Source organism: Sporobolomyces salmoneus (genome assembly GCF_050403485.1).
Source record: "Sporobolomyces salmoneus JCM6883 DNA, S_salmoneus_JCM6883_v1_ctg6, whole genome shotgun sequence".
NCBI lineage: Eukaryota > Fungi > Basidiomycota > Microbotryomycetes > Sporidiobolales > Sporidiobolaceae > Sporobolomyces > Sporobolomyces salmoneus.
In genome coordinates this window covers 432,979-456,366 of record NW_027481157.1, presented here as the reverse complement: position 1 = coordinate 456,366, position 23,388 = coordinate 432,979, and the positions used below count along the sequence as shown (strand labels likewise).

Below are 23,388 nucleotides of genomic sequence, written 5' to 3'. Positions count from 1 at the left end.
GTGTGGAGCTCTCTCCTCACGAGAGTCGAAGTAGTACGATGCTGGAGATAGAGAGAGAGACCAAGAGATGAAGGGTGAGGAATGAGAATCGAAGGGTTCAAGAGGGCGCGGCGGGTCTGAGGGTATCGGTCGGGCGTAAGCGAAGCCCTGTCGCGAGGTCGCGTATCGTCAAGTCGGAAAGGAGTGGAGTGAGTGAAACTGAATTCGCGAGAGTGCCGAGGATCTCGAACGCGAAGTCTAATTCCTCGTTTCTCTCACAAAGCCTATGTCCCGGCTAGCTTGTATTCTGTACGCACCGTAGAGTACCCTGAATCGTCCTAAAATACTTGCAGAATTACTATAAATTTCGATCATTCGACCGGAGCGTCAACACTGAGTCGGCTTCGTCTCCCTCACACTACAGTACAACGAGTATTCAGATCCAACCTCGACCGTCAGTTCTTACCTACCCGACACTCCGCCCTTGATCGCTCAACGGTCGACTCACCAATCTCATCAACTTAACTCCTCCCTCTTCATATCCCGCCCGTGACGACCCAAGATGCCTGCTCCACAACAATCCTACGACATGCTAGCAAAGGTAAGCCTCCACTTCCTCTCTACCCTCTCGCTCAACCGTTCGGACTTTCGAGAAGTTCGTGTCGTCGGTTCTCTCGTCGTGCACCGCTCTCTCGGAACTGCGTCAATTTCCTGACACAGCCCGCTGATCTATGTTCGTTCGGTTGAGATTAGATGCTACTCATCGGTGATTCCGGTACGTTCCTCATCCTCCGACTCTCTCACAAAGCGGAGCCCTTACCCCTTCCCTACCTCTCACTCTCTCTGTGGGTGTTCACGTTCCAAGCATGCTGACGCTTCGAGAGGGAACGCGATATTGTAGGTGTTGGTAAATCTTGCCTGTTACTTCGATTCTGTGACGATGCGTGGACTCCGAGTTTTATTACGACGATCGGAATCGATTTCAAAATTCGTACGATTGAGTTGGAAGGGAAACGAATCAAGTTACAGATCGTACGTAGCTTTGTACTCCTCTCCCTTTCTCTCCCGGCGAGCGGGTCGATCCGAAAGATTGGGAAGAGAGTGAAAACTGACTGTTTTTCGAAAAACGATGACATTTCACTCGAGAGTAGTGGGATACAGCAGGACAAGAACGATTCCGAACGATCACGACGGCGTATTATCGAGGAGCTATGGGAATCTTACTCGTGTATGATGTTACGGACGAAAGAAGTTTCAACAGTCAGCCTTCTTCCTTTTCCCCCCTCTCCTCTCTATCGCGGAACGGGGAAAGCTCATCGCTGTGTGACGTGGATGCAGACATCCGAACTTGGCATTCAAACGTCGAACAACACGCTTCAGAAGGAGTCAACAAGATTTTGATTGGGAATAAATGTGACTGGACTGATAAAAAAGTACGACATCCCTCTTTCTACCAGTTCTCAGCCGACGTCGACTGACTGGTGGAGAGCCCGATTGTCGTATGGTAGGTCATCACTGAACAACAAGGACAAGAATTAGCCGATGAACTCGGATTGAAGTACCTCGAAACTTCGGCGAAATCAAACATTAACGTAGAGGAAGCTTTCTTCGCTCTTGCAAGGTATCTCTTCACCTCCCCTCATCTTCTCCCTCTCTTCGTCGGTGACTGATGCGGTGTTGTGGGTGAAACAGAGATATTAAAGAACGATTGATCGATTCAGCCCCTGGAGGTGGAGCAGGAGGAGTAGGAGCGAAGAACGCCGCCGGAGCGAGTGGGATGAGTCTGGGACAGGGTCAAGGGGGAGAAGCAAAGAGTGGATGCTGCTGAGCAGGTTCCGAATCTCTTGCGTTCATACCGGTCGCCTTAGCTTTTTCTTTCTTTCTTTTCTTTCGTTTGTTTGTTCTGTTTTGATCCCCCCCCCTCCCTTATTATCCTCTTTCCTTCGCGTCCATTTTCTGCTCTCGACGACGAGAACCAACACCCACCTCCGACGGCATGTACCCCAGTCGTCTTCTCTCGTCGTTTCATCCCGTTTTCAGTTTTCCTTTTTTTCACATCTCATCTCGTGCTGCTCTCTTTCCTTCGCTCGTAGTACCCTTTGCTCTATCTTTTCTAGCTGTAACAATTCCATTTCGATCCTCCTCATTTCCATCATCTCACGTGCGATCGAGATCTTCCACTTCTCTTCTCTCAACCTCTCACGATGGACCCTCAATCGCTCGCCCGCGCCTCTTTCACCGAACTGGGGTTCTTAATCTTGAGTGACTTGCCGAAAGGTAGTGAATTCGGACTCGATGGACAATTCTGGACTACCAACGAGTTCAACGTCAGTCCCCCCATCTCTCTCCACACTGTGCTCAGTCTGTCCGTGGCTGACACCGTGATCGTTGGTGGTGGCACTGATAGGGAGTCAAACTCATCCCGAGTGGTTTACATTTATTCGTCTTCTCCGCCGCTCCCTCTTCACTCAACAACAACTCATCAGAGGCGAACTCGAACGAGAAGGACAGTACGAGTGAAGCAGCGGGAGGATTGGGAGTCAGACATGCGTTATTCAAAGTTTACAAGGAAGGAGAAATCGTTCTTGAATCCTGGGATCCTTCGAACGAATCACTTCAAACCGTCTCCTCCATCTCCTCCAGTTCCTCCCCCACTTCAAGTTCAACCTCTATCCAGAAACCCTCTCGACGTCGTCGTCGTCTCGTCGAATCCTCCGCAACAGCGAAAGGGACGGAAGAATCCACTCCTTTGATTTCTCGAGAATATCTTCAAACTCTCGACCCTTCACTCGCTCCTTACCCTTCCCCCGACTCTCCGCACTACAAGACCTGGAAGGGATTGAGCAGGTACGTGACGGAGAAAACGGTTGCGAGAGTCGTTGGGATTGATGAGAGAGGAATTGGGAGGGTTGATGCGTTGGTCGAAGGATGGAGGGAACGAGATGAACTCGTCGAAGCTAGGGAACGCCAACAAGCAACAACGGGGAATGAGACGGAGGATGAAGATGAGGGGAAAGGGAAAACGTTTTGGGGGAAAAAGAGACCGATGGAAGAAGCGCGAGCGAATGAGCTCAAAGATGAGGAGAACGACGAAGAGGAAGACAGTGAGGATAGGGAAGGATTAGAGTTTGCGAAATTTGATGAGAAGAGGAGTTGGCCAAAGGGTGCAGTGGGGGAGGAATTGAGTAGATGGAGTAAAGATAAGAGTTGGTTATTGACGAGAATTGTAGAGGATCAATTCGAAGGAGGTACGTCTCTCTCTCTGTACACTCTCATCGGAGGACTAGCTGAGAGTGTGTCTCGATTGATGCGTACAGATGCGAGAGAACTCTTAGCAGAACTTGAGCTCTCGTTTATTCTTTTCACTCTCGTCTTCAATTTCTCCGCTCTAACCTCTTACAAATCCCTCTTCTCACTTCTCTGTCGTTCCTCCCTTCTCACTCACCCTTCCACCTCTCGTCCGTCTCTCTCCTCCTCGACCGACCTTCTTCCAAGCTCGACGACCCTCCCTCTCTTCGCCTCATTCCTCCAAGTCCTTCACTCCCAATTCTCTTTCCTCGACCCTTCCTTCTTCAGTACCCAACTCCCCTCTCTCGAATCCCACCTCCTCTCTTCTCTCTCCTCGCTCCGTTCGTCCCTATCCGACGCGGCTCCGGAATGGTACGCACTCCCGAACGATTCACCTGCGAGGGAGATCTGGGATACGTTGGTGGGGAGATGGAACGAGTTGGCGGCGATGTCGATGGAGAGGTTTGGATGGGAGTTGGGATTGATTGAGGGAACGAAAGCAAAGTATACGGAATTGACCAGGAAGGAGGAAGAGGGAGATGGGGAAGGGGAAGTACCGTTTGAGGAATTGGAGGAAGGGGAAGATGCACCGGTTATTGTAGATTTGGATGGGGAGGACGGAACGATACTGGTTGGTTTCGATTGAGGAGTATTGGAAGATGGAAGGATCTTGCGAAAACAGAAAAATTGACGGAATTCAAAGTTTTGCTTTTTTGTGTCTTGGGCGGATTTTCCGGACGAACGCGTTTAGAATCCCAGTAAGAGTTCCCGCAGAGTAAAGTTCCGGTGAGAATAAGCACTCTTCACGACAATCGACTGCCGAAAACGCGAGAACTCATCGACAAACGCGACTTACTCTCTCTCACTTTGCACTCTTCCACCTAAACTCGCCCACGCCCTCTCTCGAAGAGGATGTACGCCAAACGCAGTACAGCGTCCTCAAGCCGTTCTCTCTCCGGTCTCGCCGGTCCCAATACTCCCTCCTCATCTTCATCTGGCGGAGAAGTCTTATCCTTTCCTCGATCCGGGAAATACCCACATCGCCTATCATTCTACGAGCGACCACCTACAGAGGAGATCACGCTCGAGCAATTCGAAGTATGGGCGATTGATCGACTTCGACGTGAGTCTCCCTTCTCTCTGAGTTCGTCTCTCTCCGCGCGCGTCGAGCTGACTCACGAGAGGGCGTCCGACAGTATTGGCGGATATTGAATCAGCTCAAGCGCGTAATCGACCATTCGAGGAAATCAAGAAAATTGTCGAGAGTCGTGCGAAAGAGTTTATGGAATTACATTCGAATCAATCAGGAGGGAGAGCTTACGATTTGGATAAGGAAAGGAAGAAGGATCAGTATTCACATTTCGTGTTGAGGTTGGCGTTTTGTAGATCGTAAGTCTTCCATCCCTCCGGAGTGGAAGAGGAGAAACTGACAGTTTTCATTTTGGATTTTGACGACGAGAATAGAGAGGAATTGAGACAAAGGTTCTTGAAGGCGGAGAAGGAGTTGTTCAGGATCAGGTTCGAAACGGATGATCCGGAAGAGAGGAGGAGGTTTATTGATAGCTTGAATTTCGGATGGGAGAAAGTGAGTTCCGAATCTTCCCTCACTTTACAGAGACCTGTTCGAGCCTGACTCGTTCCGCTCTCTTTCGCAGGTCGATGAAGCCGAGAAAGAATCACTGGGTGATATTCTCCGATCAGCGTCTGGGATATCCGATAAGAACTGGAGGGACGAATCATTCTTCAAAGTCAGCTCACTTCCCCTCTCTTTCCGTCTCGTTTCCGAAGACTGACGAGGACTGGCGCAACAGGTCGATTGGACGAAAGTCACGGATTTAGTAGGACAGAGAAAGGTCTTTTTGAGAGGAGGAAAAGCCTACGTTCCTTCTTCGCAAGAATTCTCTTTGGTCGCAGCGGAATTCTCGAATCGATTATCGCGAGGACTCGAGGTACTGTCCCTTCTCCTTCTATCCCATCATTACTGTAACTAACTCGTTTGAGCACTGTTCTAGTTGACGGCTAAAGCACTCCCTCGTTTGGACGAAGATACCCGTTTAATCCCCGTTCTCTCTCACCTCTCAATGGGATTCATGGCTGGAATCACCTCTGATTACTCGTTCACGAATACCGGTGATGGGGAAGCGATTACGGCGGAAATGGTCCCTGAATTGGCGAGACAGAGTTTCCCGTTATGTATGAGAAACTTGCAGGATACTTTGAAGGGGAGTAAACATTTGAAACATGAGGGAAGGCAACAATATAGTTTATTCTTGAAGGTAATGTCACCATCTCACTCTGCTACTGCGAGAAGAAGGAGGAGGCTGATGGAGATGGGATGCGATCGAGGGAAAAAAACAGGGAATTGGATTGTCAGTGGAAGAAGCGATAGTGTTCTGGAGGAAATCTTTCTCGTTGATTACGGATGACAAGTTCAATAAAGAGTATCGATACAATATTCGACACAATTACGGACTTGAAGGTAGTCGAAAGAACTATACACCGAAATCGTTCGTTCCCTCTTCCCACTTTCTCCTCTCCCTGGTCATTCCTCACTCACTCCTTGGGCTGGGTGGATAGTTGCACGGCGATCATTACAGGACCCGTACCCGGAGCTGGTCAATGTCACGGTTGTCCCTTCCGACATCAAGAACAAAACCTGATTCCATTACTTCAACAAACCGTTCCAGGGATCACGAACGTCGATATCAAGGAGATTACGAAAGCGGCGAAGGAAGGTCATTACCATATCTCGTGTACGAGAGTGTTTGAATTACAACATTCGAAATTGGGGGTTACGAAAGGGGATGGGTTAGGGGGAGGGGATAGCGTAGATCATCCGAATAGGTATTTCGATAAGAGTCGGGCTTTGGTGAAAGCGTCGATGGGGAAGGAGGAAGAGAAAGAGGGGGAGGGAAAGACACCGGCAGCGAGAACAGGGGGTCAGCTCAAGAAGGAGGAAGCGATGGACGTCGATTCTTGAGATTGAGAGAAGAGGGAGTTCTTCGTTTGTTTTCGATTGCGTTGGGTTCTTCGTCTTTTCTTATTCGTCACTTATGTTATATCATTCGCATTGCTCTGTCTCAAGGGTCGACTTTGGCGCGCCACTCGACAACGAGAGGGACTAAGCAGAACAGAATCGCAGCTTTTGGAAACTGAGCGCCCGGAGCTCGTCTCTCCTTCTCTCATCGCATGAATCGAGAGATGGTAAGCCTCAAAGAGTTTAATCTTACAACAACAAGCTAGCTAGGATAAGTTACATCACGATAAATTAAGCTTGCAACCTCACTCCCTATTCGTTGTCCACCAATCCACAATCTCATAAACCGTTCTAGCCTGTTCCAATTCCTTGATCCAAACTCTCTCGAACCTATACAACGCATCCTCGTGTTCCTCGAACACTCTCGTTCTGAACGAGATTCCAATTCGAGAAGTTCCTTCGATTAGACGCAATTCGAGGGATTGGTTGTAATTCGATTTGAGGAGTTTCACCTCTGGGGTTCCGTCGAGATTCGTCAATTACTCGCTGAAGACGCAAGGGAGAAGAGAGGGAGTGAACGTACTGCCGAAATAAACGAGGTCCCCAACTCGTAAGACCTGATTCAATTCCTCCCCTTGTTGACCCCACGCAACCAACCTCACAATCCCTCCCGTTTCATCCTCCAATACCATCTCGTTCAATTTCATCCCCATCCCCGTATTCTGGTTCAATACCTCTTTCAAGGTTACACTCGAAATCATCGCGAGAACTGAAACGATCAACGAATCACCGTTGTGCTTCGAGGAGGAGTGGACGGGATGGAGTCGGGAGAGTTGGTCGAGTTTTGTGAGGTCGTGTAGAGACCAGGGGAGGTTGGGAGGTGGACCGATGGAAAGTTCGAGCGAAGAGGAATCGAGGAATGAATCAGTCGCTTCAGAGTTTTTCGTCGGAGAGCGAGATGGGGATGAGGTCTCGTGATGAGGAGGAGATGAGGAAGCTTCCATGATGGAAGTGAGGTTGTAATGCCGCGTGAAGGTCGTCTCGTCCCCTTCGAGAACGGTGTTTGAAGGATCGGGGAATTGAGAGAATCGAGTTGTATCATTACTTCTCATTCGTTCTTGACGTGGTGAAGGAGGAACGATCTCCGAAGCCCTAGAACGAGTGGCAGGTCGTTGTGATTGAGTCGAAGGACGAGACACTCGAGGTTGACTCGGAGGAGGAAACATGAAAACTACGCGAGACAATATCAAGTATCTCAGCTCAACTTCGGGATTTTCGGCTGGCTGAAGATAGTCGTCGTCTCACAAGATTGACATTGACTTTCCTCCTCCATCGCAACCTGTGTACTCGCATTGGTAGTTCTCCTTCGTTTCCTCTGTCTCTCCTTCTCCTCTCCGCGCCTGACTGGCGTTTCTACCGCATCTTTGAACTGTGATCCCGTTACATCCCATACTTCCTCTACAGTCTTCCTGTCCTTTGATGTCGAAGGAGATGTTGAATCATTCCCTTGTTCGGAAGAGGAGAACTCGAACGTCGTAGTTCGCCAGTGGGAGCTGCGAGGTTCGGAGGGGTTCAGGAGAGGTGCTCGACATTCTGCGATAGTGGGTGCGCCGGTGAAGATTATGTAGCGTGTCATAGGGGAGGAGAGGAGGAAAGAGACAGGAGGGGGAAGAAGGGTTTAGAAGTCGGGCACTTCGTGGCGGGGCTACTGAGTACTCGGTAGGATGCGAGTAGTCGAGTTCAGCATTCTCCTTTCGGGGTTGAACAGCGTGCAGAAGACGTTCAAGGAATTTCTTCGAAACCTTTTTCAACTTTCTCCCATTCACCTCCTTCTCGCCTCATTTCAAGGATGAGTGATCCCCGTTTCGCACGGTTGCATACCGACCCTCGATTCGTTCGCCCAAAGGCAAGCAAGAACAAGATTGTAGTGGATGATCGATTCAAACAATTGTTTCAAGATCAAGATGGCAAGTTCTCTCTCCTCTCCTCTCTCCCTTCCTCCTCCTCCCTGGGAGTCGTGAAACCTGACTGAGAGTGTAATGGATGTTTAGCGGAAGGTAGTGGAAAAGGAAAGAGAAAAGTGGACAAGTATGGAAGAGCTTTAGAAAAAGAATCGGAAGTCAACGATCTCAAACGGTATTATCGAATGGAGAGTCCCGATGCGGAAGCCATGAAGGAAGGACAAGACGAAGCTGAGGGAGGAGAAGAGTCAGAGGAAGAGAGCGAAGAGGAGGAGGAGGAAGAATCGACTGCAGCAGCTCCTTCAGGTGGGAAATCGTTCATGGATCTCGCTCGTGGAGAAGTATTACTCGAATCATCCGATGAAGAAGATCAAGAAGAGGAGGAGGAGGAAGACGAAGAACAAGCAGTCGAATCGGATTCTTCTTCAGCGGCAGGATCCGTCTCCCTCGGACCTCGAAGACGACGCCAGCGTTCTCCTTCCCGTTCCCCTTCTATCGATCTCTCCGAAACTGAACGACCTCTCTTCTTCGACGAAGACGACGAAGAAGGAGAACTCGATTCGGACGACGATGCACCAGGAGCCGAACCAACTAAAAGAGTCGCCGTAGTCAATATGGATTGGGACAACTTGCGAGCTTCCGATCTCTATCGAGTCCTCGCTTCTTCCCTTTCCGCTACCGCTACCGCCGTTCAAGCTGTCCCGAAACCGAAAGCGAGTGGTAGTTCGACGAAGTTCGATCAGGAAGGAAACGAATTAGGTCCTTACAAACCTTCTGCGAAACTTTCGATCGCACCTGGACGACTCTTGCATCTTCGTATTTACCCTTCGACGTTCGGACGGGAGAGGATGGAGAGGGAAGCGGTGGAGGGTCCCCCGGTCGAAGTTTTAAGGACGAAAGGAGCTGAATCGGACGACGATGAGGAGGATGGGGTGTTGAGATTGGGGAGAAAGGCGAAGGGGAAAGCGAGGGAGAGGAGGAGACGAAATGGGCAAGAATCAGATGAGGAGGAGGAGGACGAATACACGGCGCAAGATCTCGTCAACGATCAGATCGAGGAGAATGAGGACGATTACGATACGGAAGCTCTGAGGAAGTATCAACTCGAACGATTGAGGTTAGTCTCTAACCTACTCTCTCTCTCTCTTGTGAAGAAATGAGCTGAGCTCGTTGTTCGCGATTAGGTATTACTATGCGATCGCAACTTTCGACACACCTTCTGCCGCCGCTCACGTCGTCCGCGAGATCAACGGTACCGAGTTCGAACGCACGGCGAACATTTTCGACCTCCAATTCGTTCCGGACGAAACCTCCTTCTCCGACGATCCGATCCACGAAGAAGCGACCGAAGCTTCGATCGCGGCCGAAGGAAACTCTTACCAAGGGATCGATTTCTCGACGGATGCTCTCCGACACTCGAAGGTCAAACTCACGTGGGATGCCGACGATCCTCATAGGAAGACGAAGTTGCAGACTTATTTGGCCGCGGCGTTGGATAAATCGAAACAGAAAGGAGCGACGAAAGGGAAACCGAACGTTGGGGATGCTGATATCGCTCAATATCTCGCTTCGTCATCGGAGGATGAAGACGGAGAAGACGACAAGGAGGAGGAGGAGAAGGACGATTTCTTCGAGGCGGCGGAAGAGGTTGAGGAACCGAAAAGCAAGAAAGAGAAGAAACGGGAAAAGCTGAGAAACTTGTTCGGACTCGATGGAGAGGGATCGGGAGAACAATCTTGGGATGGAGGAGAGAAATCGACGAAAGGTGGAAAGGGAGGAGGAATGCAAATCACGTTCGCCCCAGCTCTCTCGGAACGAAGTGCGAAACAACTCGATCTCGTCGAAGGCGACAAACCTGAAACCGCGATCGAAACTTATCGTCGAAAGGAGAAGGAAAGGAAGGAACGGAAGAAGGCGGAAAGGAAGGCGAAGGCGGAAGGAAGGGAATTCGATGAAGAGGGACCGTTCGGAGAAGAACCAGGGGAGGACAAAGGATTCGAAGACGACTTCTTCGCCGATGATGGGAAAGATCCGTTCGCGACCTATGACGATGGCAACGCGTCGAGTGGAGACGAGATTGGAGTTAAGAAAGGAAAAGACAAGAAGAAACTTTCGAAGAAGGACAAGAAAGCGCTTCGAGAAGCAGAGGAGCAACAACAAGAAGTTCAACAGAGTGAGTTGGCACTCCTCGTTGGATCGGATGACGAAGACGACGTGCTCGGCGGAGATGGAGAAGGAGGGAAACACTTCGATATGCGAAAGATCCTCAAGGCTGAGAAGACGAAGGGGAAGAAAGTCAAGGCGAAAGGCAAGAAGGCGAAGAAGAGTGAAGACGCTCCCGTCAAGGACGACTTCAAGCTCGACCTCGGAGATGATCGATTCAAGAGTTTGCACGACGATTTCGATTTCGCGATTGATCCTTCGAATCCTCGGTTCGTCTCTTACACTCCTCCGTTCGAGAACCTTTGACTGACACCTTTGTACTCTCGACAGCTATCAAAAGACTCGCAACATGGACGCCTTGCTCGCAGAAGGTCGAAAGCGTCGTGCGAAACGAAGTGAAGCTCGAGCTCCCGTCTCTGCTGCCGAAGTCGCTCGCAAGAAGGCATCTTCTTCGACTGGAGGAGATGGAGAATCCCTCAACAAGCTTATCGAGTCGGTTAAACGCAAGGCAGGGGAAACGGGTGGAAGAGGAAAACGGAGCAAGACCGAGTAGATCTTACTGTACTGAGCGATTCCACATCTATTACTTTCGAACGAATATGATCGACAGAGAGGGGAATAATAAGATGGCTTCGAGAGAGTAAGCGAAGAAAGAGAGAGAATGAAAATGCATAAAATGGGGTATAAGGTAAGAAAAGCAGAGAGAGAGACGGTCTAAGCAGATGCGCACAGATTGGGGTAGATGGGCTTGTTGAGGTCACGAGGGATCCATCCATACTTGACTCCAGCTTGGTAACTCCAGTCGTCTGCGTTCTCAGCTTTGAAACACCACGAAATCCATCCCGAAGTCGTCTCCCAGACTTGCGTTTGGGCAGCCCACGATCTACACGGTCGGCGGCGTCAGTAACGCAGAGTCTCGTGGAAGGAACGAGAGATAACGAGGGAGGGAAAGCGAGACAGGTGAAGAGGAAGAAAGAGGGTGAACTCACTTTCCGAGCGAAGTCTTGTAAGCTTTCGAGAACGTCGCACCATTTCCAGTCTTGCCCGTGCACGAGCCGATCTTGGTCGAACCAGGGTAACTTCCATCGTACCTCGAACCGATTCCTCTCCCGTTAAGCGAACCGGCGCAGTCAGTCGTCGCCGCCGAGAACTCATCGAGGACGGTCCAGAGGTTTCGTTGAGATTGAGCATAGTTCTCCTTCATTCCACAGATCGTAGAGATTCGTTGTTGATCGGTCTTCTTGAGGTCGTTCGAGTTGAAGACGAAGTAAGGGTGGTCCGAAAGGGCGACTCCTTCGAATTGAGGGGAAGGGAAAGACTTCTCCCAGACGGAGAGAGGTTGGAAGGCGTCGTGGAGAGAGAGGACGACGTCGGAGGGAGTAGAACCGCTGGGGTATCGAACTCGACCGTAAGAGTCGTAGGCGAATTGTCGGTAGACCTCGAGAACTTTTCCGGTAGGTTCGAAACCAGCAGGCTCGTTGAGGCTGCGTCGAGGAGGAGGTCAGCTCGATGTCAGGAGAAGGCAGAGAGGAAGAGTGGGAGACTCACGCTTGGATGACGGTGACGGTGTCTCTGTACTTAGACTTTGCGAATTCTTGCGAAAGTTTCGTAACGACATTGAGAGTGCGTTGCACGTTCTTCTGCGAAGTTTGCCAGGTGATTGTACCACGTCTTCCCGAGTTGTCGAACCCGTTCTGAGATCCAGGAGCTCCGTGAACGTCGACGTGGACCTTGAGTCCGTATTTCCTCGCCCATCCGATCGCTTTGAGCAGATAAGGCCATTGACCATTGACGTAAGGTTCTCCCTTTTGACGTTCGAACGCCCAGTATCCAATCGGGATACGAACGGTGTTCCTATCCGACGAGAGGGGTCAGAGAGAAGAACGAAAAGAGAGAGGATTGGGTTCCAAGCACACAATCCGTAAGAAGCGATCTCTTTGAGATCGGCTTCAGTGTACCAGGTGTCCCAGTGAGAGGTCAATCGGCGTTTCGCTTCGTTGAAACCGAGAGATTCGCAGAAAGTCCATTCGTCGACGACCGCTGGAGAAAGAGGGAAAGAGACACGGTGATTAGCACTCGAATTGAGTGCACACGCTGGTGAGAGAGACACTCACAGGCGTTACCCGTCGCAGCGAAGAGGGAAGGAGTGATCCAGGGCTGTAGACAGAGTATGAAGCTCAGCTGGAGCTCGAAAACTGATTTCGAGCGAGGAACAGACTCACCTCTGTGACTAGCCATCCACCGAGATTGACTCCCCTAATCTTCGTCGAGCCTCCAAAGTCCCACCTCCAATTCGGTCCCGACTGTCTCTTAACCATCGTTCCCTGTCCCTCCTCTACTGAACTCGGTTCATTCTTGTGTAAAGCGATCGCTTCACTCGCCGCTTCGAGATTCGCCTGTAGAAGAGTCTTGTAGCTCTGAGACGTCTTGAACGAGTTGAAAGACTCTGCTGCGTAAGTACAGTCTTGTTTCGGAGGAGGTAAAGCCGCCATCGCGAACAGGTTCGTCGAACTCGAAGAAGTCGAAGTGTCGGCGTTCGAGTTGCTTTCGAGGTTCGTATTGAACGGAGCTTTCGAGTGAGTAGTAGCATCGGAAGTAGGTTCGGCCTGTCTTCGACGGAGGTTCGAACGGTTCGCTCGGAGATGGATAGGTTGAGTATCGACTGCGACGTGAGCATTGACGTTTGAAGCGAGGGCTAAGACGAGGGCGGTAGCTCCCGCCGTAATTGCGAGAGATGGCATCTTGATGAATCGATTCCGAGGATCGGAGGGAGGGGAGAAGGAGGAAAGGAGAGCGAGAGGAGAGGGGGAGATCAGTGAAGGAGAAGAAATTGTTGTTTGGACCGGGAGGAATTGTTTGTTCAACTTTCCTTTGCCGAAAGACTAGGACATGAATGGACAGTACAGTAAAACGCGTCGTCTCGAGAAACACGCGCTAAGAAACTCTCGACTCTCGCTCGTCGTACACAAGCGAATTCGCGAAAAAGCTTGGATTAATTCTCTTCGACGTCGAGCCTCCTGTTCGCTCTTACGTCTCTGTCGGCCGTTAGCAACGTCGCTTAGCGTCTGTTCTTAAGCTCACTGCTCGAACCCTCAGAACGTTAGCTTCGAGCCGAGGAATTTGATCGAATTCGAAAAGGAGAGTCGCGCGCGACCACAAACTCACGGAATGGAAATCCGAAGAGTGGGGACGAACTGCTCGGAAATTGTATCGTGTTGCTTCACTGCAACACACTCAATACCGTATCGTAACAGTAGATGATCTTCGTGCGAGGGAGCAGCCGGAAACACGAGAAGATTGGAGAGGGGAAACTGACTCAAGGAGTAAAAGCCCTCGCTCGGATCTGGTAGTAGCTGCAACGTACAGGAAACACGCTCAGCTGCACCCATAGTCGCATCGAGTTCCGAGATGGGCGTCATGTGATAGAGGGGGAGAGAAAAGCGATGCACTCCTCCTCCTCTCCCCTTCACCACCACCTTCCGCCCTTCGAAGACGATGGCACAAATCGAAGACGATTTCGCAGCGTACACCACGATCGGGGACCGAGTGGCACCTCCCTCAAGTTCAACGACGAAAGGCGCTTCATCATCATCATCAGCTCCTTCGGGACCAAAGTTTGGAGTTCCTTCGAAGCTGGAGGTGAGTGGTAGTTCGAATCAACCTCACTGCGTAGGGCCAGCTGACCTTTGTGCGCTATGGTGACGTTTGATTCGTGGTATCATTCACCAGCCTTTCACTCTCCTAGCGAAATCTGCTCGTGGTGCGGGTGCAGCTAATCTGATCAGTCAAGTAGTATCAGCTCCTGGAGTTTACGTCTTCAGCGAATTGCTGGAATTGCCTTCGATCAAAGAGGTACGTTCGCTCGTTCTCATTCTTCTCTCTTTCGTTCATGGGAGACTGACCAACCCGTGCGTGGAAGTAGCTCGCTGCGAATGAACAGCATTCGAAACAATACAAGTTACTAGAACTGTTCGCGTACGGAACCTGGAACGATTACAATGGTACGTTTTCGCGAAAACTTCGTAATTCTCGTTTCCTCTTTCTGTCGCTGACTTACAACCTTCTCCTGGCGTACAGCTGCTCGCGATGAATACCCTACCTTGACTACCGAACAATCATTCAAACTGAAACAACTCACGATCCTCTCTCTCGCTTCTGAAACTCGAGTAAATCACTCTCCTCTCCCTCCCTCTCTGTCCTTACTAACACCTCGTACCCTTTTCAGATCCTCCCTTACGCAACCCTCCTTGAATCACTCGAAATCCCTTCGATCCCCCTCCTCGAAGACCTCCTAATCGAATCGATCTATTCAAACATTTTCGTCGCTCGTTTGGACCAAAAATCTCGTCAACTCGAAATCCTCTCCTCTCTCGGTCGTGACGTGAAACCCATTTCTACCACTCCCGTCTCCAGTACTCCTACCGATACTCCCCCTTCTATGGAACTCGACTCGAACAACGTTAACGGGAAGACGATTTCGACTGCACCTTCGATCGGAACTTTGTTGAATTCGTTACAGGAATGGCAAACAAAGATTGATGGATTATTGAATTCCCTCGATCAACATTTAGCGACGCTGAACGCGAATTCGGTTAATCAATCGAAAAAGAGTTTGGAACATGAACAAAGGGTCAAAGAAATGGTTGTATCTGTTGCGGCTGGATCGAAGGGAGGGAAATCAAGGACGAGTGCGGTCGTAACGAGAGGTGAAAGCTCTGCAGGAGGAGGAGGAGGAGCAACTAGTGGACCGAGTGCGGGATTAGCAGATGACGGAGAAATGGACGTCGATCAGTTCTTGCCTGCTCCGGCGGCGGGAACGACGAGAAGCGCAATGAGTCCAGGAGGTAGTACTGCGGGTCAGAGACAAAGGAAGAGAGGTAGAATCTGAACAACTCTCCTTCTTTTTGAAAAAGCTTGAATCGTCTCTTCGTCGTTTGTTCTGATTCTGTTTGTTTGTCTCTCTCTCTCGTTCTGCAACCTGCTCGTTCTCTCTGTCTCTCACTCTCTTCTCGACCTCTCGAATCGAGTCGTAAACGAGCTAGTCAAGAGATGCGAAATGATAATTCTCACAACAAACAAGCAATCACTACCTCTCTCGTCGCTCTCGATTACTCCCCCTGTCTCCGACTCCACTCCAAAGCACCTTCCAGTCTCCTCCTCGTCTCCTCCCTCCCTAATACTCTCACCGTCCCCGCTACAGAAGCTCCGACTTTTTGTCCAGTCAAACAATGTCTCAAGGGGGACATGACTTGACTCGCTTTCTTCCTACTATCGACTGCTTCTCCCGCTTGAGAGGGTGAGGGAGTGGCGATTGAGATAGAGGAGAGGGAGACGAGGAGATCTTGTTCGATTGAAGGGGTTTCGGTAGGGGAGAGAGAACGGGAGAAGAGATGGGAGGGGAGGGAAGAGAGGATCGGGAGAGCGGCCGAGAGCGTATCACCTAGATTCGACGACGAGGAGAGGTCATTTTATCAGTCACTTGGAAAGCAGGCAGAGAGGGCGAGGGAGGGACGAACGATAAGTTTGAGGATTCATAGATTTGTAGAGTTTTTGCGAGACTGGAGTGTCGTATGAAGGAGGTAGGAAGAAGTAGCGACCGAGAGCAGGAATATCGTTAATCGTATGTAGGCGGTCCTGTGAAATCGAGGGGGGAATCGACTGTGAGCTGAATTTCTCATTTCCAAGGATAGAAACCAAGCTCAAGTCAAGTTCCCTTCGACTCACCTTTAACGCATCCACTACTGCCAACAGGTACTCTTCCCTTAGTACCTCTTCCCTTACTTCATCCTCCTTCCCAAGTTCCCTCAGCACGACCTCCTTCACCCTCTTCGCTAAATCGTTCCTCCTTTCCTCCGCCCCTTCCTCCTCCGAGAACAACTTCATCTTGACATGATTCCGATTCAACCACTCGAGTTTCCCTTGTTGTAAAGTCGGTCGATTCTTGTTGATTCCTCCTAACGAGAATTTCTCGATCAATTCTCGAATCGAGAGTAAATCACTCGCTTGAGAATTATCCTCCTTGCCTGTCTCTGTTGTCTCGTTCGCAGTAGTAGTTAAGGTGGTGGAGTGAGAGGTGACGGAATGTTGAGGTGACCAACCCAACAAAGCGACGAAATTCAATAAAGCTTCAGGTTCGAACCCTTTCTCGATATAGTTCTCTACACTGACATCCCCCGTTCTTTTACTCAGTTTCGATCCATCTGGATTGACGAGTAATGGTAGATGAGCGAATTTAGGAGCGGGGAGGGAAAGGGCTCGGTAGAGTTGAAGATGTTTAGGGGTGGAGGGTAACCATTCCTAACTCACTCACTCACCTTGTCAGCCTCCTAGAGAGAGTAAGGAGAAAGGAAGAGGGAACGGACCTCGCCACGCAAGACATGGGTGATTCCCATAGAGTAATCATCGACGACGTTTGCGAAATGATATGTGGGTAAACCGTCCGATTTTCGAAGAACGAAATCTTCGATCGGTAAAGATTCATACGTGATTGAATCGTAGATTAGATCCTCCTGTACGAGCTTTTCCGATGAACTCTGTGAGAGTGAGGCGATCGAGATCCGAAAGGTTCAAGCTCAGTTTTCGATTTCTTCCCTTTCGACGTGAGAAGAGAGGGAGGACTGACCTTGAATCGGACGATACTTTGTTCCCCCTTCCCTAGTTTTTCTTCTACCTCTTCCTTCGTCAAGCCTAAGCACTTTCGATCGTATCCACTCGTATGTTTCTTCCCTTGTGTCTGTAACATTTTCCTCGTTTGAGCTAATCTTTCCGGACTACAGAAACAATGATACGCTTTTCCTTCCTGACCGATCAATCAACGCCCCACCTACTCAGTATGTAAAGGCGAGTAGACGAGGAAGATAGGACTGACAGCGAGGAGAGGTTCGAGGTAACGGTTGTAAATTTCGGCTCGTTGGGATTGGAAATAAGGTCCTTGCCCAGCTTGCTCTTTGCCAGGACCTACTCGGTGACAAATGACGACCTCAGTTCAGTTCAGTCCCAGTCCGAGAGGGAGGGAATGGGAGAACGAGAGAGATTCTCTCACCTTGATCGTACTCCAATCCCGCCCATTTCAGCGTTCTCAACAAACTCTTCACCGCTCCCTCTACATATCTAGTCTACCAATCCCATTTCCCAAACCTCATCAGCTCCTCCCTTACCTCCAGAACAGAGAGAAGAGAATCGACATTTACATGATCAGTATCCTCTACCCTCAAAACCCATTCACCTCCCAGTTTTCTCGCTAACAAATGATTATATAACGCTGTTCTGAGTCCACCCAAATGAAGGAACCCGGTTGGAGAAGGCGCGAATCGGAGTTTGGGAGGTCGATCGGAAGGAGGAGGAGAAGTTGAAGGACAAGAGAGTCGAGATTGAGTACTGAACGACCGAATCGAGCTCCGTGTTATATTCAACGGTGTTCTCGAACGGAGTAACATCCTTTTCGAGGTCGAAGGAGTGCAGAAGAGGGAGAAAGAGGTTCCTCTCGATTCTTGATCTCCAACTCTTCACTACATCCTCCATACCTTACGCAGCCCGCCATGCCTCGACTACGGATGAAACCCTCCTCTTCCACTACCAATACCGACGAAGCCGTTCTCCGAGCGAGTCGTCGAGCTCACAAGAAATCGAAGCGTCATCGCCATGCTCAAGAAGAAGAATCCATCTCCCCTCCACGGCATCGGCCGACCCCTCGGATAGACTCCGACGACTTCGATGAATCGTCCTTACCTCCTTCCCAGGCGTATAAGAAAACTCGAGAGGAGGAGGAATTCAAATTCGAGGAGAAACTCCGAGAGGCTTCAACATTAGATCAAGGGATAGGGTATCAAGAACAAACTCTCTATCAACACGAATTAGCCTATTCGACTTCGTATGGGTCGGCTGCTGGGAACGCTGCAGGACTATCGAGAAGGGGACAAGTTGCGATGGAGGAGGAAGAATACGCAGAGTATATTAGAGCTGGGATGTGGAGGTTACAGAATAAAGAACGGTTGGAATTCATCGAGAAACAGGAGAAGTTGAAGAAAGAGCGAGAGGCGAAAGAACGAATCGAGAGGGAAGAGAGGGAGAAGAAGGAATTGGCGAAACGGAGGAAATTACAAGAGAAGAAGAGGGAAGAGTCTCGATTGGAGAGGGATCGAGCGAGGGAACGATACGATCTAGGATGGAAGAAATTACAGACTTTATCGTCGTCGACGACGGAGCAGGGATTGAGGTTTACCGATTTCGTTTGGCCTTTGTTTCCTCCTTTCGCTCTACCTCCAATCTCTTGGCCGACTCCGAACGAACTCACGACGACATCGATAGAGGAGTTCTTGTTGCCGGATAGTCTAGGGGAGGAGGAAAGGAAAGCGAGGATAAGGGGTGCCGTGCTGAGTTATCATCCGGATCGGTTTGCGAGGTTGTTGGACAAAATCAAAGAGGAGGAATCGGAGGATGGAGAGAGCGGGGGAGTTAGGGAGAGAGTGAGGGAGTTAGGGTTGAGGGTTAGTCAGGTGTTGAACGATTTGTTGAAGGATGAGAAGAATAAAGGGAAGAAGTAGAGGGTTTTCGTTTCGATGTGGGTTTGTGCTCTTATGCTTGTTGTTTCTTCGTCGTAGTACTCTTGTTGTTGTTCACCTCTCTAAATTCTTATCGCCTCGGAATCAGACCATTCGCAGAACACAATTTCGACTCTCGCGGATGATTGAGCTCGTCCGTGAGCTTTCAATGAACGCTCTTTGTAGAGAACCCTATACATAAGCTTTGCACTAACTGAGTGATAACAACTAACCGTAAACCAACCTAAGCGAAAAGAACAAGCGAACAACAAAACCTCGAAAACTCAAACCTCAGAATTCGATCTGTCCTCTCAGAGTTTCTCCCTCCCTCCCTCCGCATAAACTTCAACTCTCTCTTTCGCCAATTCCCCAATCCTCGGGAAAATCTTCGCGTACGTCCCAGCTTTCGCACTCGATGCGTTACCTTGTGCGAATCGTGCGGCGATACCTTGAGTGATTACCGATAACTGATTCACTCATTTTCAGACTGTTAGTTTCCGCTGTTTTGGAGGAAGCAGGGAGAAGAAGGGGAGAAAAGATGGGAGTTGGAAGAAAGGGAGAGGGAAGGGGAGGCCTACACGGAAGAAAGCGAAAGAAATACATCCTTGCCAATTCTTTCCCCTCGCAATCTCCTTTTCGTAATCGACTTCTCCGAGTTCAGAACACCATAGCTTCAAGAGAGTTCTATCGTCTGGAATTGGTAGATCCGCAGGTGAGATATCCCTGATCACTCCCACCGTCTCGCGAACAACGTCAGTTTTTGCCCAGCTTCGAATGTTCACAGAGGGAGAGAGACTGACCGTAGACCTCTGAGATAGGCCATAGAAGCACCATCAGGTTGTTGAGGTACATAGAAAGGTTGTAATAGGTTCGCTAAATCTGAATAAGGGTGTCCCAGAGTCGAGAGTTCCCAATCGAGGATCCCGATCACTCTCGGTTCAGTAGGGTGAAAGATCTGTCCGTCCAGGTATTATTTCCTTACTACGTTAGCGTGATCCTCCACGGGAGAGGGAGAACGTAGAGGAAAGAGAAAAGAACGGACCATATTATCAACTTTGAAATCTCCGTGAATAATCCTTCCTTCTAATTTACTCTCCCCTTTTTGGGAGCCTGTGCCGGGTAAGTTACGGGAATACCATTCGAGTAAGAATTCGAATCCAGGGATATCTCCAACTTGTTTTCGAGTCTTTTCAGATTTGACGAGGGATTGAGCTTGGGAAACTTTTGATAAAGATCTGGTTTTCCAGATCGATCGACGAGCGTCAGTTTTTCCGTCGAGTCGAGGAAACTAGGTGAGAGGGAGAAGTGGAAAAGGAAGGGAGAGGAGAGGGAGAAGGGACGAACCTGATTTGACGAGGATAGAAAGCGGCGGTTGAACCGAAATCTCCTAATCCAATTTCTTGAGGATTGAGAGAATGTAATGCTGCTAAAGTCTTGATAACCGAGAACCACCTACCCATCCCCAAACCTCATCAGCACCACCCTCCAACCTTGCGAGAGAGTAGAGGAAGAAACTCACAGAGCTTGACGTTCCTCCTTCGTTTCAACCTCCAACATTCTCGGATCCTCAAATTTCCTCCCTTCCAAATACTCCATCAAATACCATTGTCTCCCAATAACCTCCTCATCCTTACACAAATGATAAACTTTCGGTACTGGAACTTTGCCGTTCGGTTTACCGAGCGCGGAGAGGATTTTGAATTCACGATCGATCGCATGGGCAGTTTTCGAGAGTAATGGACCTGGAGGTCGGGTTCGTAGGACGTAACGTTTCCCGTTAGAGGCGTTGAGTAAGTAGGTTGGATTACTGAGGGAACGAGAAACCGGTTATAAGAAAGTTTTGAACCGGAGAGAGAGAGAGAAGGGAGGAGGGGACGAACGATTGACCGAAAGAGAATTGATACACTGGTTCAGAGAGTTGGAAACCTGATACTTTCGATTCTACGTAGGCCTTGAGTCGAGCAACGTCGAGAGGAGTCCTACAGAGAAGTACAGAATTGTCCGGAAAGGAAGAAAATCAGCTTAAAGAGAGCTACGGAAGAGAGGATGAGCTTACCGAATAGGACCATATTCAGCATCGGGAGTGGACATGATTTTCTAGCGTTTAAGGTGATTTCGGAAGATGACGGAGATGGAGGAGGAGGAAGGAGAAGCAGAAGTGGGGAACCCGAACAAACTTTGAAGTTGTTCGGAAGAAGCCTCTCTTGCTTTCCGTTTCCCTTCTACAACTCACCCTGTACAATGACGACCGCGCGACCACCCCCTCACGCAGCTTTGACGACGCTCCTACCCCTCTTGTTCTCCTCTGACGATTCAATCCCCCTTCTTCCTCCGTCATTACTTTCGAAACCGACTTTACAAGCCCACCATTACCTCTCCTTAACGACTTCAGACGATCGGTATTGGACTTGCGGAACGAAAGATTCTCAGGTCGTGTTGGCGAGGAGGGAGATCGTTGAATGTAAGTCAAAACAACGCACTAGTCTCAGCCTCTTCCTCCCTCTCCCGAGAGTAGGAGCTGACACGAGGGTTATTGAGCAGCTGGATCGATTGAGGAGATAGAGCTAGGGGAAGCTCAGTATAGCTATGATTTGGAAGGAGAATTGAAAGCACTTATTCCAGTTTCCCTTCCCTCTCCTTCCTCAAGCTCCTCCTCCTCATCAACTCCAATTCTCGACGTGATCCTCCTCCATGAAGAACCTGAACCCTCTGCTACCTCCTCCTCATCCGTAGACGGAACCCAGGAGGAAGCAGGATGGAAATTCCTTCGTCTCTCGGCTCCTTCCATCGTCCTCGATTCACCCGATAACGGATTCAACGCGTTAGTGAAAGGTGGGAACAGTTCAAATTCAGGGAGGAAGAGTCATTTGAAACCGGAGGATTGGTTCACTACTGTTGAAGCCGCTATCGAATCGATTCAAACTAAATCGAAAACTTCTGTTCAAAATCGACCGAATCACCTCGATTTCGCTCCGCCTCAAGGAGGAGCACCCGCGGAGGAGGAGGAGGACGAATACGATGAGTATGGGACTCGAAGACGGAAGGACACTTCGTCGAATCGAATGAAATCGAGGGAAGAAATGGCCGAAGGAGAAGGAACTACTCCGGGAGCTTATGGCGATTCGAACGATTTTTGGGCGGGATGGTCGGATTCTGAGGGAGAGGACGGAGGAGAAGGGGGACATGATAGTGGAGTTGGATTCGTTAATGATACGAGAGGGAAAGATACGGAAAAGGAGAATGAGGATGAGGATTATTGGAACGCGTATGGAGGAGTTACGAATCAGGTCGATGATGGACGACAACAGCAGGGGACGGCTACTGCGGAGGAGGAGAAGAAGGTAGAGCCCATGCAAGTCAAGACGAGGTCGAGAAGATCTTCGACAGTGACTCCGTTCAAACTCTCTTCGACCGCTTCTATCCCTTCATCTCCGCCCCCAGCACCTCAGCCGCAAACTTCACATCTCAGCGCCGATCCGACCGCGGCTTCTTTCCTCTCGTTTGATTCACCAGCTCAACCTACCTCCTCTCTACCTTTACCAAATCAACCTTCTTCGCTACCACCTCTCGCTTCCGCTGTCAAACTCGCCTCGATCACTCAATCCAGCGTATCAGACGTCGCTTCCTCTGCAGTCAACACAGAATCTGCGACAGGAGGAAAAGAGGATGAGAACCTAAGATTCGCATTGGCTGGAATTTGGGGAATGTATCAAGGTCCTCGAGAAGGCAGAGAGGAGAGGATGAAGAGGTTCGAGAGAATAGTAAGGGAGGTCTTGAGGAGTTAGTGCGAGGGCGGGAGTACCACAAAATCGTTATTTCTGTCCGCAATATTTTCGTTCTCCTTGCATAGTTTCCGTCTCGACTGTATTCTCTAGATGCCCTTATTTCTCTATAGCCCAATGCAAATCTCGTTTATGTCAGCTCATCCGCAAAGGTCTCAAAGCGAGTATTACAGTATAGGTCGAGAGCGGTAGTTTGACCTGCCCCGTTCGATCTCCGCTACGTTGCCGCTCGTCTTTCGTCGAAGCGGAGGAAGGATAGTGACGAGCTGGATACTTCCATCGTGTAGGTTAGCAGCGCGTCGCTAGCGAATGAGGATGCGAATCGGGGGGAAAGAGGAATCTTCGAGCTTTGATCGCATAATTCGAGCCTGCTTAGTCCGACCCAATGGCGGCCCAGCGGCCCCTTCTGTTACCTGACCGACAATCCAGTCTGGTGTGCCTTTACGCCGTGACCAAGTCCCGTTCGTAGCGGTATCGTGCAAGGATTGAGTTCTTTTCTTGCTCTTCAGAGGAACGACTCAGAGAGAATCCGATTCTCAGAGAGACTCGCTGGATACCCGGGCTGTAGTGAGGCATAACACTCCTCCGAGGACTGCGGCTAAGGAACCAGCTCGTGAGCCTTACAAGCGTCCTAGGAGCTCAAAAGTGCGAAGTCAAAACTTACTGTTCTTCCGTGACGGTTCTTCTGCAAGCGGCTG

General features: G+C 49.9%; 11 protein-coding genes across 11 annotated transcripts; 7 read left to right on the top strand and 4 right to left on the bottom strand.

The window, feature by feature from the left end:
• Positions 1–541: 541 nt before the first annotated feature.
• On the top strand, positions 542–1,807 carry JCM6883_006723 (Rab GTPase family protein; the record flags this gene model as incomplete). The annotated part of the gene is made up of 7 exons (XM_076629744.1): positions 542–580; positions 733–754; positions 881–1,011; positions 1,131–1,239; positions 1,318–1,412; positions 1,488–1,600; positions 1,672–1,807. The coding sequence occupies 7 exons, from the start codon at positions 542–544 to the stop codon at positions 1,805–1,807; spliced, it is 645 nt and encodes a 214-aa protein (XP_076490371.1).
• Positions 1,808–2,183: 376 nt separating this feature from the next.
• On the top strand, positions 2,184–3,913 carry JCM6883_006722 (AAR2 splicing factor family protein; the record flags this gene model as incomplete). The annotated part of the gene is made up of 3 exons (XM_076629743.1): positions 2,184–2,306; positions 2,387–3,227; positions 3,297–3,913. 3 exons carry the CDS (start codon positions 2,184–2,186, stop codon positions 3,911–3,913), a joined length of 1,581 nt encoding a protein of 526 aa, XP_076490370.1.
• Positions 3,914–4,179: 266 nt separating this feature from the next.
• Positions 4,180–6,247, top strand: PRI2 (DNA primase subunit PRI2; the record flags this gene model as incomplete). Its single annotated transcript, XM_076629742.1, has 8 exons — positions 4,180–4,390; positions 4,464–4,656; positions 4,732–4,852; positions 4,923–5,015; positions 5,079–5,216; positions 5,280–5,543; positions 5,626–5,774; positions 5,845–6,247. 8 exons carry the CDS (start codon positions 4,180–4,182, stop codon positions 6,245–6,247), a joined length of 1,572 nt encoding a protein of 523 aa, XP_076490369.1.
• Positions 6,248–6,549: 302 nt separating this feature from the next.
• JCM6883_006720 (uncharacterized protein) lies at positions 6,550–7,880 on the bottom strand (the record flags this gene model as incomplete). Its single annotated transcript, XM_076629741.1, has 3 exons — positions 6,550–6,758; positions 6,828–7,475; positions 7,550–7,880. The coding sequence occupies 3 exons, from the start codon at positions 7,878–7,880 to the stop codon at positions 6,550–6,552; spliced, it is 1,188 nt and encodes a 395-aa protein (XP_076490368.1).
• A 213-nt stretch (positions 7,881–8,093) lies between these two features.
• JCM6883_006719 (uncharacterized protein) lies at positions 8,094–10,921 on the top strand (the record flags this gene model as incomplete). Its single annotated transcript, XM_076629740.1, has 4 exons — positions 8,094–8,215; positions 8,306–9,322; positions 9,390–10,637; positions 10,699–10,921. The coding sequence occupies 4 exons, from the start codon at positions 8,094–8,096 to the stop codon at positions 10,919–10,921; spliced, it is 2,610 nt and encodes an 869-aa protein (XP_076490367.1).
• A 161-nt stretch (positions 10,922–11,082) lies between these two features.
• Positions 11,083–13,109, bottom strand: JCM6883_006718 (uncharacterized protein; the record flags this gene model as incomplete). Its single annotated transcript, XM_076629739.1, has 6 exons — positions 11,083–11,251; positions 11,358–11,852; positions 11,917–12,222; positions 12,285–12,408; positions 12,483–12,525; positions 12,591–13,109. The coding sequence occupies 6 exons, from the start codon at positions 13,107–13,109 to the stop codon at positions 11,083–11,085; spliced, it is 1,656 nt and encodes a 551-aa protein (XP_076490366.1).
• A 754-nt stretch (positions 13,110–13,863) lies between these two features.
• Positions 13,864–15,256, top strand: JCM6883_006717 (PCI domain-containing protein; the record flags this gene model as incomplete). Its single annotated transcript, XM_076629738.1, has 5 exons — positions 13,864–14,007; positions 14,098–14,220; positions 14,291–14,369; positions 14,446–14,534; positions 14,594–15,256. The coding sequence occupies 5 exons, from the start codon at positions 13,864–13,866 to the stop codon at positions 15,254–15,256; spliced, it is 1,098 nt and encodes a 365-aa protein (XP_076490365.1).
• Positions 15,257–15,476: 220 nt separating this feature from the next.
• MSE1 (glutamate--tRNA ligase MSE1) lies at positions 15,477–17,804 on the bottom strand (the record flags this gene model as incomplete). Its single annotated transcript, XM_076629737.1, has 8 exons — positions 15,477–15,808; positions 15,885–16,002; positions 16,093–16,665; positions 16,731–16,901; positions 16,991–17,167; positions 17,237–17,325; positions 17,411–17,483; positions 17,559–17,804. 8 exons carry the CDS (start codon positions 17,802–17,804, stop codon positions 15,477–15,479), a joined length of 1,779 nt encoding a protein of 592 aa, XP_076490364.1.
• Positions 17,805–17,906: 102 nt separating this feature from the next.
• JCM6883_006715 (uncharacterized protein) lies at positions 17,907–18,911 on the top strand (the record flags this gene model as incomplete). The annotated part of the gene is made up of 1 exon (XM_076629736.1): positions 17,907–18,911. One exon carries the CDS (start codon positions 17,907–17,909, stop codon positions 18,909–18,911), a length of 1,005 nt encoding a protein of 334 aa, XP_076490363.1.
• Positions 18,912–19,219: 308 nt separating this feature from the next.
• On the bottom strand, positions 19,220–20,999 carry JCM6883_006714 (phosphotransferase family protein; the record flags this gene model as incomplete). The annotated part of the gene is made up of 8 exons (XM_076629735.1): positions 19,220–19,375; positions 19,487–19,631; positions 19,709–19,863; positions 19,951–20,143; positions 20,253–20,360; positions 20,428–20,715; positions 20,789–20,887; positions 20,965–20,999. 8 exons carry the CDS (start codon positions 20,997–20,999, stop codon positions 19,220–19,222), a joined length of 1,179 nt encoding a protein of 392 aa, XP_076490362.1.
• Positions 21,000–21,149: 150 nt separating this feature from the next.
• On the top strand, positions 21,150–22,693 carry JCM6883_006713 (uncharacterized protein; the record flags this gene model as incomplete). Its single annotated transcript, XM_076629734.1, has 2 exons — positions 21,150–21,369; positions 21,450–22,693. The coding sequence occupies 2 exons, from the start codon at positions 21,150–21,152 to the stop codon at positions 22,691–22,693; spliced, it is 1,464 nt and encodes a 487-aa protein (XP_076490361.1).
• Between the last annotated feature and the right edge of the window lie 695 nt (positions 22,694–23,388).